General features: G+C 36.8%; 2 protein-coding genes and 1 pseudogene across 2 annotated transcripts in view; 2 read left to right on the top strand and 1 right to left on the bottom strand.

The window, feature by feature from the left end:
- Nucleotides 1-3976, bottom strand: part of LOC117209072 — a 125594-nt gene extending 121618 nt beyond the window's left edge. The window contains exon 1 of the mRNA XM_033450668.1: nucleotides 3548-3976. The gene's annotated coding sequence lies outside the window, so the exon portion shown is untranslated. The remainder of the gene's footprint in view (nucleotides 1-3547) is intronic.
- Nucleotides 3977-4701: 725 nt separating this feature from the next.
- Nucleotides 4702-6853, top strand: LOC117209073 (DNA polymerase interacting tetratricopeptide repeat-containing, protein of 47 kDa). The gene is made up of 6 exons (XM_033450669.1): nucleotides 4702-5171; nucleotides 5526-5697; nucleotides 5777-5969; nucleotides 6048-6328; nucleotides 6411-6575; nucleotides 6641-6853. The coding sequence occupies exons 1-6, from the start codon at nucleotides 4901-4903 to the stop codon at nucleotides 6729-6731; spliced, it is 1173 nt and encodes a 390-aa protein (XP_033306560.1). The 5' UTR covers nucleotides 4702-4900; the 3' UTR covers nucleotides 6732-6853.
- A 183-nt stretch (nucleotides 6854-7036) lies between these two features.
- Nucleotides 7037-14437, top strand: LOC117209076 (annotated as a pseudogene).
- Nucleotides 14438-14506: the final 69 nt, after the last annotated feature.

Genomic DNA, 14506 nt, shown 5'->3' with positions numbered 1-14506 from the left:
ACTACGAGTACTATCGGTGTAATAATATTATTGATCATTTCCCGAAACTTTTTATAGAACCTACTAAATTACAAGGTGACAGGTTGGCTATTAAAGTATTAAAATGGCCGATCGGTAAACTTCACAAATCATCCCGGGATTAAGCGCTACTTCGAGTAATACGTTATTACGGTCCACGTGATTTAGAGACACCGTGGGCGCATCTATATACACACTAAACAGTCCTAGACTTAACAACGAACGTTTGACCACAAAGCTACCCGTTGAGAAATCTCAACTATTAGTGACCAGAGCTAATCTCTATCGCCGGATTTATTGCTCATATCAATAGGGGTTTCGGCTTTAATCGCACTTATGCATAAATCACGGCAGATTAACCGAAGACTCACCGAGGGGGGGGGGGGGAAGAGCGTGCGACGGAATTCGAGAAAAGAAGACTCGAGTCGGGCGAGCCTTGAACGCGATTTAACACCGCCAGTACACATAGGGTACGCGCAATCAACGTCAAAAAGTATTTCACGAGTGGATCTCTCGTGGAAAGTATTCCAAGCGTCATTTCGAGCACAGCCTCATCATCCTCAACGCAAAGTATGTATGTATGTACTTCGTATAAACTGATCGATAGCTGCTAGTCTTTTCATCAGCGAGCTTTAATTAATATTTACGTGAGGTCTCTCGAACTGGGATATTATTTATTCGAAAGGCGATTCGAATTATCCTAGTATAATATTTTCCGTATTTTCATTGCAAAATGCTAATTTTGAATATACATGAATTTTTCTCTGACTTTTAATTTTTCGACATAATATTACTTTCTCCGTATTTGGAGTTTAAATCGACTGTAAACGTCCTTTAAATAGTTTTATTCGACACAGCGTTGTTCGCAGAGAAAAATTCTGTCGCTATCGATATAATCGAAGTTTATCTAGTTAATAACCTATAGAAGGGGAGGAACAACAGATGAAGCTGGACGTTGTCACTTTTCACAGAGCAAATTCGATTTTCGGACTAACCTTTTGAACTTTACACTGTACAGAAATCGTGTTATTTCTGTTGAGAGTATCCATAGTTAAAATTGATTCACAGTTAGTGTATAAATACGTGTTGCCATTGATGAGTTTATTTTCGCGTTTTACGTGGGTTTCACTTTTGACATTCACAAAAGTTTCGTCGGTACGAGAACGTATTTTCCAATAATACATCGACGACATCAACATCAAGCTATCTTCAACGTTTTATCATCGACGGAAGAATTTTCCTAACCAACCCACAAAAAGTAATATTTTTCCCCAATAGAATATCATAACGGAGTTAAACGTATAGAAAAGATGCGTACGATGACGAAATTTAATTAAAAAGCCATCCCGCAAAAAATTACCAGCACTCTGGCACAGCTCGAAATCGATAATTCGGACGATCGAAAAACTCTACCCCCGACTGCGGAACGGCGACGATACGCGTTTGGTCAGCGACACGTGCAAAAGTTCTACCGTCGGTATTACGAGGGCCGCTGCCGCCTATTACACTGCGAAATATACACATATAAGCGCAATCGAAAACGGTAGTTGAATACTACAATTGAAAGTAAAAGCCAAAGTGATTTTGATGTAAAAAGAAGCAAAAAGTTTGGTACGGAAGGTTTCCTTACAAGGTTTTGTTTTTGAAACACTCAATTTTGAAAACTAACGAGACACGGCTACAATTGATAATAAGTGTATCGTAACAGTCGAGTTATCTCATTAATGATTTAAGATTTACCACTTTCGAAACAGATTCTTCTTTCAACAATAAATAACGCATACATTTAAATTTGAAAAAAGTAGGTTAGATTATATTCTTTAAATGCAATACGTAGCCTGATTTATTTTAGGGATCTCATTAGTGTTAAAGGAACAATAACGATCCGGAACAGCCTTCACAAAATTTATCTTGAAAAACAAATATGTATGTTACAATCAAGTTAGAATTACAAAAATGCTTCATTTTAAAATATGTATTACGCTATAAAAGCGAAGTAATGAAAGACGGAAAATGGTGAGCAGAAAGGTAAAAACACAATATGATTGTTGCATTGATGAATTATAAGTGGCAGTTTTAATAATAGCGTATGCGCGAATACGCCGATTCTGAGCGCGAGGCACGTGCTTTTCTTTGCAAAAAGGGCGGAAAAGAGCGATGGAGGGGGGCACCTGTTACCATCGCGATACATACATTATTTCGCGATATCCCGAATGATCCCTATTAAAGCCGCGAAACGGGTCATTCACGGTTACCGGGACGCGTTTATGCTTTCCGGGCAAATGGGATTATCGTCGAGTACGCTTGTTTGCAAAAGAATACGCCCATCCGTGGTAACCAGTGAAAAACGACGGAGAAACGCACCTTCGAAAACGAATAATCAAAGTGATGACATCAATGTTGCCTCTTATATTTAACTCACACGACGTTTAATAAGTATATTTGCTTTTATCAATATATGCATGAGTGATTCTCATAGGTATATGCTGCACCGATACAATACAGAAAGGATAAAAGGTAACAGTGACCTTAATACGCGACGAATGAGACGAAGATGTATTCACGGACACCTCTTTTCTCTTCATTTGTTGTTTAATGTCATGTACAAAGTTATTAGCGACGCTATAAATGAGTGTACCATGGGAGAGAAACAGTAGCATTAACATTACACGCGTTTGTACTATATAGAGTAATTTGATTCGAATTGAGATAGATAGCTTAGCATCTAATATCGTTGATGCGGGCAGAACGTTTGCAGCAATCAGGTACGAGAGAAGAAAGAGGTTACACCCTATGAGTCGGTGCGCGAAAGAATGCTCAAAAATATTTAGCAACAATAAACTAGCACGGGAAGGGTGGTGCGACATCTTTTGCAGCGTGATGGTAGATCTTCCGAAATTGATCGTGCTTCGCAACGCGCATACTCTCATTACTACTTGCATATGACAATAAATGGACTTTTCCCCCATGGGAAGTATAGACCGTACATGTGCGAACGATTGGATAACAGAAACACAACTTTGCGATCTATGGACGAGTACAAGTTTTTCGAACGTAAATCATCGAATGGTGGTGATGACAACTTAGAGAAGATTGTTTTTATTCAGTGAGAGAGACTGAGAGTTAAGGGTGCGTCTAGTCTTAGGCGAAAGTATCGATAGACAAGAATCTCTTGTTTGAGGGAACAAAACGACCACAATGTACACATACACTCATTATGAATCTTAATACTAATAGATTAATCAAAATGACTAATTCTTAATATTTCACGCAAATCTGATAGATTTATAGCAAAACAAGTTTGATTTGGATTTTCAGTGACTTTTTGTAAAGTACACAGATAAAGGTTTGTTGGTTCCCCCGTACTATGTATTTTTAAACATATCTTTCACTCTGATTTCTTTATTGTAAATTTCATACGTTAGTCGTAGATACTTTAGTTCTAACGCTAAGCCACTTCGACATACATATACGCACGGTCGTCGACATCGTGTGATACGGTTTCATTTAACTATGCCGTAGTACTCACCGATGGTGCGTCGCGTGCCAGAAGGGTAGAATCCAACAGACAAGACGAACAAGCAATATTATCCAGTGGTGGTCGACGATTATTAGGTGACCGGCACTATGATGCACGCTCGACAATGGCTGGCACACATTAAGTACACTGATGCACTACTTGATGTACACGCACTCTTCACCGGACAGAAGCCACCGATCGAGACGAAAGAGCGGCAGTTCGGCACACACGTATTATTATATGCACTGACTGTTGACCGGGCTGATAAGTCGTTCATTGGTTAGCCAGCGTTTCAATAAAAGAATTCGCGAACCGCCTCACCTCTCTTGCTATCCTAGGCCCACGGTGGCCATTACACTCGCCGCCGCAACGAGAGAGCGTGTTTTGCTTTTTTCCAAGGGGACCAACAACTCGCCCGCTCCGAGGCCGTGGAAGCGACTGTTCTCGGGAGATTCGCGGTGCGGTCTCATCGACCAATCGTGGACCAGCTTTCACCGAGCGCCATCTTGCCCAGCCGAACACAAAGGGGCCAAAACCCGAATGTTTGCGTAAACGTCCGAACCTTAACCACCCCTACCTACCCGATCGACGTATCTCCTCTGGATTTTCTCATCCCTAACTTTCAATACAGATTTTATTGTAGGATTACCCGCCCCTCTCTTCCTTTTTCCACTACGTATCAAACCAATTCGAAACTAAGAATCGTATTTTCACCGATGAATCTTCAACAACGATGTCGTTGCATTGTTTACTGTTCCTTTTGAGGGAAATTGGAAGCGTTAAACGAGAACGATTGTTTTTATATTAATTAAAGAAACTTTCAGATGTTTCGTCAGTTATATTTTTCAAGTATTTTAGAGTCTCTTCTTTAAGAGCGAGAAGCTTTAAAGTAATCATGTTGTTAAATGTATTAGTTGAAATTATAACCTTTAAATGGATATTACTGTTTTAAAATATTGATAATTTTTTACCAGTAAGTTTCTTGGTCATATGCTTTGAGGTTGTATAAAATATTTAATATGAGAAATGTTAAAAAGAGGAAGATGTTAATGTTATAAGCCTTTTTAAAATAGTAGTTATAAGGATACTACTAGTGCCATCATTGAGGGAGAATTGGAGAATCTACTCGGTCGATAATGTTATGACATTACGAAATGATACATAAACACGTGAAATTTTTGAGGTTGTGGTTTTCAAGGTTAAATTTGTTTTACTTTTATTCTCGATTAAATTTGTATTATTTGGAGTCTAATTTGGTGTCGTTGAATAATTTTGTATCGCAACTGTTTCATTGATATTTATGTTTGTGTACTCTTTCTTATTGCCAATAAATAAAAAGTTAATATAAATAATCGTTAAACAATGGAAGGAACAAGTAAAAAAGGAAATAAAGTATGGACTGATGACGAAAGATTAGAACTTGCTTCAAAATTAGACGCTGAACTCGATGAATATATTAGTAATTTGGAAAAGAAGAGCTATACTGAAGGATGGTCAGAAGATCGGTGGGAAGAGGAAATGGAAAAACATCCATTTTTCATGAAAAAGACACCGGAACCTGGAGAAGAACTTTCTCCATTGATGGAAGGTTTACAACAGCTCAAATATGGGGAAGATGAGAATACACCTGAGGGTTTGGATTAATTTATTCTTATTTAGTCTTGTAACCATGTAATTTAACCTTGGAATATCATAACAGGGTACTATATTCTTGTTCGGTATTTGTCTTAACTATTTCTAAGAAAGATAGTAACTTTTTGTTATTTTTGTACAAACACCAAGACAATTCAGGAAATTAAAACCTATTTAAAGTGATTGTTGTTTCAATAATAGTATGTTTTTCAATCATCTAGACTCTATTTTTATTTATTTTTGCAATTAAAATATATATTTCCAGCATTATTGAGATTGCAGGGTTAACAGTTAATTTAACAGTATAAATGTTTATATAGATATTGGTAATATTACATTTGCATATGTTTTATAGAACTTGCAAATAATTATAAGGAAGATGGAAATTTCAATTTCAAGTATAAAAATTATAGATTAAGTATTCTGAGTTACACAGAAGGAATAAGAGCTAAATGCAAAGATATTGACTTAATGGCTCAGCTTTATAATAATAGAGCTGCTGCACATTTTATGTTAAAAAATTATAGGTATATTTGATATTACACATATTTTAATATTACAGTCTTGTTCTAGTTTTATGAAGGTTGTCTTTTATATAAATTACAGATCAAGCTTAAATGACTGCAAGCTTGCTTTGAGGTTAATACCAAATTACACAAAAGTTTTGAACAGAGCTGCCACTTGTTGTTTTCATATGAAAGATTACAAACAGTGTATTGACTTTTGTAATCGGATACTCAATAAATCTCCTAATGACGAGATAATATTTCATTTAAAATCACAAGCAGTAATTGAAGGAGTAAGAATATCCATACTTTAGTGCATATAAACTTGAGAGAGTATTTACTATGTGCAACTTATATTTGAATATTTATAGGAACGTCTGAAAAGAGATAAAAGAAAACAAGATAGATTAGAAAGGAAATTAAATAAAGAAGAAGAAGAATTACTAAATGTAATAAAAGAAAAAGGTGTTAATTTAGAATCGATCGAAGGGAAAAGAAATCCAACTTTAAAAGATCTAGAACCTCAAATTCCACAAGAGGCACATTGTAGTTCTTATTTGGATGCACAAAATAAACTCGTTTGGCCAGTTCTGATTTTATATCCTGAAACAAAGCAGACAGATTTCATACAAAATTTTCATGAGGATACATTGTATGCTTTTATATCATATAAGAATCTCACGTTATACAAAAAATTAAAAGTTATTTCACATATAATAAATTTACTTATTCAGGTTCATAGATCAATTAGAAGAGCTGTTTAATGATCCACCTGAGTGGGACTCACACAGACGTTATATTCCTGAAAATATAAATGTTTATTTTGAGGATAAAGATAAATGTTCTCTGCATAAAGTGAACGTCGATCAGTCTCTAGGGCAAATATTGAAGCACGAGCGGTAAGTTCATGAATTAAGATACAGGAAATTAAAAACGCAACCACTTATGAAATAAAAAATTTCAGACTTATAATTCGCGGGGGAACGCCGATGTTTTTAGCACTTGTTAAGTCCAGCCAGGCGGAGGTGGGATTTTTAGCTATGTATACATCGTAAATAGATTTATAAAGAAGATCTACACACCTATTAATATAATTAGAATTAATTAGGCAAACTCATATAAATTGAAGAAGTGGAATCCAAGATTCGTTTTAATTATTTTATATATTTTCATATACTACATAAATTGTTTGCATTTTTATATTTTCAAATTTCTCATAAATTATACAAATTTACAGTCTAGTAATAATTATTAGTGCTCTTATCAAATAAAGTTTAAAAAGCATTTTTCCTTATTGAATCAAGAAATGCTTTTGTGTACTTTTTTACGAAACTTTTTAAAAGAGTCGCATGTGGGTCCCACTTCATATTAACCGTAGAAGGGACCGATATAGGTAAGATAATTGATCGAGCAGTGGTGCCACCTGTAGCCTGTAACACCTGCCAGAGCCAGATGGGCATAAAGACTCAGGGCCTCAGTCAGAAATTCAGTTCAAGAGACGCTGTAGAACGTGTGTATGCGTCCCGAAACGGTTACTTTTCTAATTGTTACGACTAAATTGTGCTAATATAGTGACGAAAAAGTGTTGTGCCAGAGATACGATCGAAACGATCGGAAATCGGTCCTTTATCGGTGATGCTGAAGGTTATCTGGTTCAAGTTTGAATTGTGAAACAAGAGGACCTTTACAGCGTGGGAGAGAAGCGGAACGGGACACAAACGATGCCAAAGCAATGCAGGCAAAATTTTGTACTTCTTCATTTTTTTTTCTTCAATCGATCTTTCTATAGCGGCTAATTGTTAGTATATTTACTAACAATTATTTTTTTATTTTGTTACTCATATTTGTCTTGCATATTTTACGAAATGAAAAGTATTCGAATTCCTTTTCACGAACAGAAAATTTGAATTCAGACTTAAATTGTTCAAATTTCATCTGATCTCAATTTGTGGTACGAAACGGAAGTTCATTGAACCACTAATAGGATCTGTGATTTCAGTTTTCAGAATAACGGAGTTGGTTAAAAATATGTATAATTTTTGCGAATAACGTAAATTTTTTATATTAGCAAGAGTAATTTCATTTTTATATAACATCCCGCGAAAATTTCGTTAACTTTTATTACCATGCCGAAAAAGGAGAAAAATTTTGTTAATCACGTATGCAGATTCGTTTTAATTTTCGACGTAATGTGAAATTGCAGTTTCATAGAAACGCTGAATGTTGCATTGCGTTGATATCGATAAAAATCACGCGTATCCGGGTTTAACAATTTTTAAAAACTACGCTCCACGGGTGAACGAGTGGAAAATAAAGAAAGAACGCATTCACGGAGTGAATCAGTGTCAGATACGCTACAACTGACGTGATGTTATTAGTACATACCGATGAGACAATGGCGCGTGTTAAATTATTCATGAGGTCATTGTTGCATCGTAACGCAGATTCAAACGTCGAGCAATTTGAGGTGTGATGAAACCGCTGCGTTTGACTCGACGAAATTCGATCGAAATTGCCAGTAAATTCTACCACGTTGATTAAATTTCATTCACCTGATCTCGTGAAAAAAGAAGAAATTAATTATACTAGAATTAAAGTTATGTTATGTGGGATATAAGTATCTCGTGAGAAGAATTTCGTAATGGAATTATATCTCGAAGAACCGTACAGAAATTACATATACTACACGTACATACTCGCAACTACCTTTCTCTCATCGTTCCCCTCTCTCCTCTTTTTTTATCCTAACAAGATGGTTGTCCTCTAGTCTAGTCAAACGGATCTCATTGAATCACGATAAGAGAAACCTTAAGCCATGCATTATTCGTCTATTTTCATTCGATCGAATTAAGGATCAACGTTTCGGGTAAAATTGAGCATATTTTATGGCTATTCCTGTCATGCTACCATGAAGTATTTTACGCCGTATAATCAAGAAAACATGTGTTTATCGCTCGAGGATAAAGTATAAGTACTAAAACTTCCTTGAGCATCCTTCCTCTACAATATATTTATGCTAATTTATACATGTAAATTTTACGTAAGCTACTTGAGAGAAACTAGCCCCAATTATAGATATTTTTCAAACATGCCTATAAGTTAAAAATAAAAATAAATGGATTGTCATGTGAATCAGTCGATGGCCGTAATTTCATTATCTACGTACAAAGTCATGTTACGCGAGTTGCTAGTGAACAGGACAAGAAACACTGGCCGGTTGTCAGAGATAGTGGGGGGATGGTTACGTGTCCTAGTTTCGCGGACTACGGTGGACCACGATGCATCTTTGTCCGATGCCCCGAAGCAAATGGCCGGTATATGTCGAAAGAGTTACGTCAGGCGGGAAGAAAAATCCGCGAACCGGACCGGTTGTAACGACGAGTCAATCTGTTGGAGAGGAAAAAAATTCCAAGATATCGTGCGCGAGATAGAATCGCGTTACGTTCAGAAAGACATACCGAAGATAGCTATCTCGAACCCTGTTCGATGTGTACGTCAGTAAAAAGAGAAATTCTTCTGGCAGAAAGAACGGGTTACTGAGAAAATACCGTACGAACACGCAATTACGTGCGCGTGAAATTCGACGAACGGTAATTAAAAGATATTTCATTTTTTTTCTACTATTTTGATATTATATTTTATCTACATTTTTAATGTAGCGTATTTATGCTTAATAATTCCTATGATTTATTCTAATTTACTATAGCTAATTATGGTTTTTTAAAAATGTTGTTTTTGAACGTTATAATTGAATATCTGTCAGAACGTAATCTCTGCACTTTCTCCTTTGCTCTGATTATTTTGTCTATAAACACGGTTAAGGTATGTGCAAGAAGAACATCTGCCATTTATTTCTCTCTAAAGTTGTCTATATACACTGTGGTGCTGTTCGGTTAATGAAAGTGTTAAAAAAGGAACGAGAGAAAGTAGAATGAAAATATCGAGGCGGTGTTTTTCTCTAACCATTTCGTCTCCAACTTGTACATTTTATCTCTTTCTTTTCCTTTTTTATTTTTATGTTTGCGAAGAAACGATCGAAAACAATGTCTCAATACGAAGCAGCGCTGGGCATTGTCACAATAGAATTACACTCTGATCCGTTCCATCTCATGCAAGACTGTCACGACCAGACAGATTCGGATCGTCGGCGACTCTCTCTTTGTTAAGTCTTTCTCTATTTTTCTCTGCTTTTCGTTTGTTCCTTTCCTACGAGCGATGATATTTCACACGAGGCTATGTATACGTAGTCATGTAGCTGCATCAACGACACGGTCTAACGGCATTCAGTCGACCTCATCATCCCGCTTCTCCACATTCAGTCGCACACATTCTTGCATTTTTCTTTGCTCTTATATTACTTTTACCAATTTCTGCTACTTTTCTCTCCGTTCCATCCGCATTCCCTTTGTTCTCTCGCTTTTTTGCCACTTTTCGCTCTTCTTTCCTGTCAGCTTTTCTCTGATCATCCTTTTCTCTCCCTTTTTCTCCCAAAGTTCGCTATTTTCCTCTCATATCCGCGATCCCTTCGTCCGCTCCGTCTATTTTCTCTTTGTACGCTTGGTTCTTCCATATTTCTGCCCGCGACAGAAACTAAGGGCATCCATTAAACCTGACTGGTCTTTCAATAACGGAGATTAATTTCGATTGTTTCATCTTCTCGGTCACGTGGTTAATCACCTGAAGTCTCTCCAGCGATGTACCGACGTATTGTCCAATTAGTGCGTTTAAAGACCGATTGGCGACGCGCGAATAGACCCACGCTAGATTTCAGAGGGGCAAATGTCTGTTAAGGAATTTATTACTTGTGTTCTTGCAAACCGCAAATGACATTTATGCCATATTCCGTGACATTAATGTTCATGCAAATTATTACTATGTATACAGAAGCGCTAGAGGCATTTAATAATTACAATCCTAAATATTTTATGACCGAGGACACATTAAGGATATTTATGAAAATTTATATTTTTATGAAAACGAGCAAAGTAGTAAGCAAAGATTTATTTGACGTACCGAGTATTATGACAAGTGCTTTGTTTTAAGATACTGTATGTAGCGTGTGTGTTCTATGCATTTTTGCATTTTCAAATTTCCTATGAATTTATTTATTTTATTTGTGATATAATGGAAGGAAGACGTACTAGAAGGATGCATTAATCGTCACGTAATTACGTACGTTTTCCCATCGATGAAAAGGAAAACGTCTATCGAAGTATTCATTTACCCTTGTTAATATATCTCCTATTACCCGCTCTTAAGATAGATTCTGCGGGTCGTTATCGTTTTTCATTAACATAACAGGTACATATTAATGTCAACGATGTCGCGTCAAGGTTCCGATTACGAAAATCACCGTGGCCAACGATCATCGAGACCAGTTTCAACGTAACTTGTTCTCCTTTACAGCTGTGGAAACACCGTTTGGTTATCCACGCACTCTCCAGATATTTATCTGTGTTTTTCCTTGTTTAGTCTCGTACAGGAAATCAATATGATATTGTTATAATTTATATGTCGATAGGCTATGAATTTTTGAGTTTGATTATTAAAGATTTTCTACTTTAAAGATTTGCAATTTTTATTTAAAAAAAGCTAAAAAGAGGAATATTTTTTGTTGTGGAAATAACATAAAACAGTTAAAAAGTTTTTCACACATCTTTTGTTAAAAAAATATTAGAAAATTAAAAATCCCTTATGACTACTTCGCTTGGAATTTTTCTACTATTGTGATAATTGTATTCTTGATAGTTAAATTCGAATCTGCATCCGAAAATTTGAATGTGAATTTAAATTTAGGATAATCGTATGCTCTACTCTATTTCGTAGGTAGAGCTTGTCGCTCTAAATGGTAGATGGCACAACGAAACCTCTAATTTTTTCCACGATCAGTATGTCAGAACACGTGACACGAAATCTCGCAAGGTGTCAGATTTATCTTATATCTCGTCTACTAATGATTCGCCTGCAAATAACGAACAACGCCATTCGATATCGCATCACTCGTGTGAGTTCGGCCTTGAACGAATCACTACCGGTTTTTTGTTGACGATCGTGCACGATTCTGCACGAATTAATTGGAACAACCTCCGAGTCCGACCACTATGCGTACATAATTTTGGCGGGACAGGAACGGACGGTAATGGAGGAACCCTTAAACAATTTGTAAAAAACGATGCGCGGACGTGTGAATGCAATATATTACGTTCGTGCAACTGCTGCTCCAGTTACGTCAAGAGCGTTACCCGACGGCGTTGTTCATGAATGCCAACGTAAACTCATTTTGAGAACATTGAAAAATAACTGAGAGGATGAAGAGAGTGGGGAAAACGCGACATGATTAAGCAATGCTTGGACATTGGAAATGGATCGTGTGTTTGTTCGTTGAAACTTTTCTTTTTTTTTGCGGATTTACTGCCGAGGAATTGCTTGAAATTTTTAGTGAAAGAATTATTATACTGTAATAGGTGAATTACGCTATTTAACGAAATTCATTATTCGATTATAGGGGATATAGAATTTCATTTTGTAGCATTATGTACAGAGGTCGACACTAATTCTGGTAGAAGAAATCTTTGACTGGAGAAAATTTCAGGAGTTTTAGGACTTTCAGGAGGTTTGGAATGTAAATGTTAAGCTAGGTCAGGATAAGATAAGTTACAGAATGAAACAGGGATGGGTGATTCAATATTTAAGAGGGAAAGCGGAAACAAAAATTTTTAAAGAATAAGATGACATGGAAGTTGGTAAATTATACAACATGGAAGAGTTCATGCAGCAAAATTCTCTGTTCTAATTATCTTCTCTTTTAGGTCGTAAAAAGAGGAACAAGACCACAGTACAGTGAAAAGATACATGCAATGCAATTTAAATTTAAAGAATTCTAACTTACTGTTAGTTTTATTAAAGATTTAAGATAAAGGGATTTGGAAGGAAAAATTTCTGTTTGAAACTTTTAGTTTACAAAAAAACGAACAAGATTGGAATACAATAGAAAAAAATGTTCATACGAAATTTTTAATCATAAAGTACTTAAATGCAAGATTCTAATTTAGATATACTTAAGATTCAAGATGAAAGAATTTGCAGGGAAAAATCTCTCTTTTGTCCGTCTCCATTGTATGTATATATATATATATACATGTTGTTTTCGAGCGCGCGACTTACGTGGAACCGCATTGTTTACAGTTGACACAACGTGAAACGGTGAGAGGAAGAAAAGATCACGCTGCACGTCGTCGTCGTCGAGAAATCTGGACTCCGAGCGGTATTCGAGAAGAATTCCGAAGCATCGTGGATACAAAATCGCTTGACATTCTGCACAATAACTTGCGGTAAAAAAAAAAAGAAAAAAAAAACGAAAGAAATAAAAAGAGAAAAGAAAGAAATAATTCGGTCCAAAAGGTGAAACACGATATATGGCTTGACACAATTTCAGACTCGTACATGTGCTGATCGTCCGTCGCAGATTCTGCAGTTTATTACAAGATCGAAGAAACGACCAGAGTCCAGAATCTCGGAGTTTTTTCCCCTCTCTTCTAAGTCCGGCATAGTCCTTAGCTTATCGCCGAGCCTATACTTATTGCCACTCGTGGCACCTCTCTGATGCAAGAAGTGTATCGGATAAACGGAGAGAGAAAGAGAGAGAGAGAGAGAGAGAGAGAAAGAGAGAGAGGCGTTCGTTAAGCTTTTTACGATTTTCACCGGAACGAACGTGGTCCAATTAATGCGATTACTATGCGCCGGAAGCTTCGCGTTGTCGTAACGGGCACGTTCAAATTTTAATTCGAAAAGAGAATCTTAATAGCTCTTTGGGATTTTAACCTCGTGCTTGGTAAAGAACGCTTCGTGTAGCTAAGTGGTCGTTAAAAGATAGAAAGGTAGAGGATAGAAAAGGAAAAAGAAAGGGGGTCGAGGGAGGAGAGTGAAGGATTCAAGGATATGACATGAAAAGCAGCGCGAGAATATTCATGAAAAAAGAGGATACTAAGGGACCGTTAACTTTAGAAGGATCTCCCTTTACTATTCAAAGCAGCTGGGAGGGAAACATACGCGGGAAAACAACGACAAGGCCACGCTTCACTCTTACATGCAAATTACAACGTTTCTAAGTTAACTGGAAACTGACGGTGGTCAGAGGGTTGGAAACTTTTAGACACGTATATGCGAGCACACTTAATTGACAATTAAGCGGGAAAGAAGCGGAGAGGGGGCGACTTTCTCATTTAGAATACCCGCAGCGTGGAGCAGAGGATCTTACGGGAAAACAATCTCTCCTGCACACGGAACGGACGGTCCCAGTGAAAAATTCAATTGCTGGCTTGAATCACGTCCCTTGATAAAGAATCGCCGGAAAGGAATTTCCGTTCGGGCGCCAGAAGGGTTCCTTTTTATTCCTCTCCCTTTCTCTCTCTCTCTCTCTTCTCTTTCTTACTGCTCTTTCTTCGACTGCCGAAAGAATAACCAGCTCCAGTTTCCTTCATCCGACGAAACGGATCCACCTAAAATTTTTATTGATAGACCATCGAATACCTCTTTGCTCAAAAGAAAAGTAATCTCGATCTTGAGGAACGTTTGAAGGAACCAAGAAAGCGATCAATCATTCAGACACTTGTTACGCGGTTCATCAAAAGGTTAACAACTGTGGCGAGAGAGAAGTCACGAAGAACTAGAAAGAAACGCAACTAAGTTCGACTTCGATCTTGTTAGGAATTATAGAAAAACTAGCTGTTACGGTGCTGTACTTGTATAATTTAGAAAAAAAAAGAGAGGAAAAGGAAAGGACTGCGTCTAGTAACAAGACTAGTAATAGACAAGTAGTAAACGGAATATA

The sequence above is a fragment of the Bombus bifarius genome, unplaced genomic scaffold (genome assembly GCF_011952205.1).
Source record: "Bombus bifarius isolate JDL3187 unplaced genomic scaffold, Bbif_JDL3187 scf7180000008165, whole genome shotgun sequence".
Lineage (NCBI taxonomy): Eukaryota > Metazoa > Arthropoda > Insecta > Hymenoptera > Apidae > Bombus > Bombus bifarius.
The sequence above is the reverse complement of the archived record's forward strand: the minus strand, read 5'-3'. Positions and strand labels throughout refer to the sequence as shown.

Coding starts and splice junctions, on each gene's coding strand:
- LOC117209073 (XM_033450669.1), top strand. CDS start 4,901: ATGGAAGGAACAAGTAAAAAAGGAAATAAAGTATGGACTGATGACGAA. Junction 5,172..5,525: donor AGATGAGAATACACCTGAGG/GTTTGGATTAAT, acceptor TATGTTTTATAG/AACTTGCAAATAATTATAAG. Junction 6,576..6,640: donor CAAATATTGAAGCACGAGCG/GTAAGTTCATGA, acceptor AAAAAATTTCAG/ACTTATAATTCGCGGGGGAA.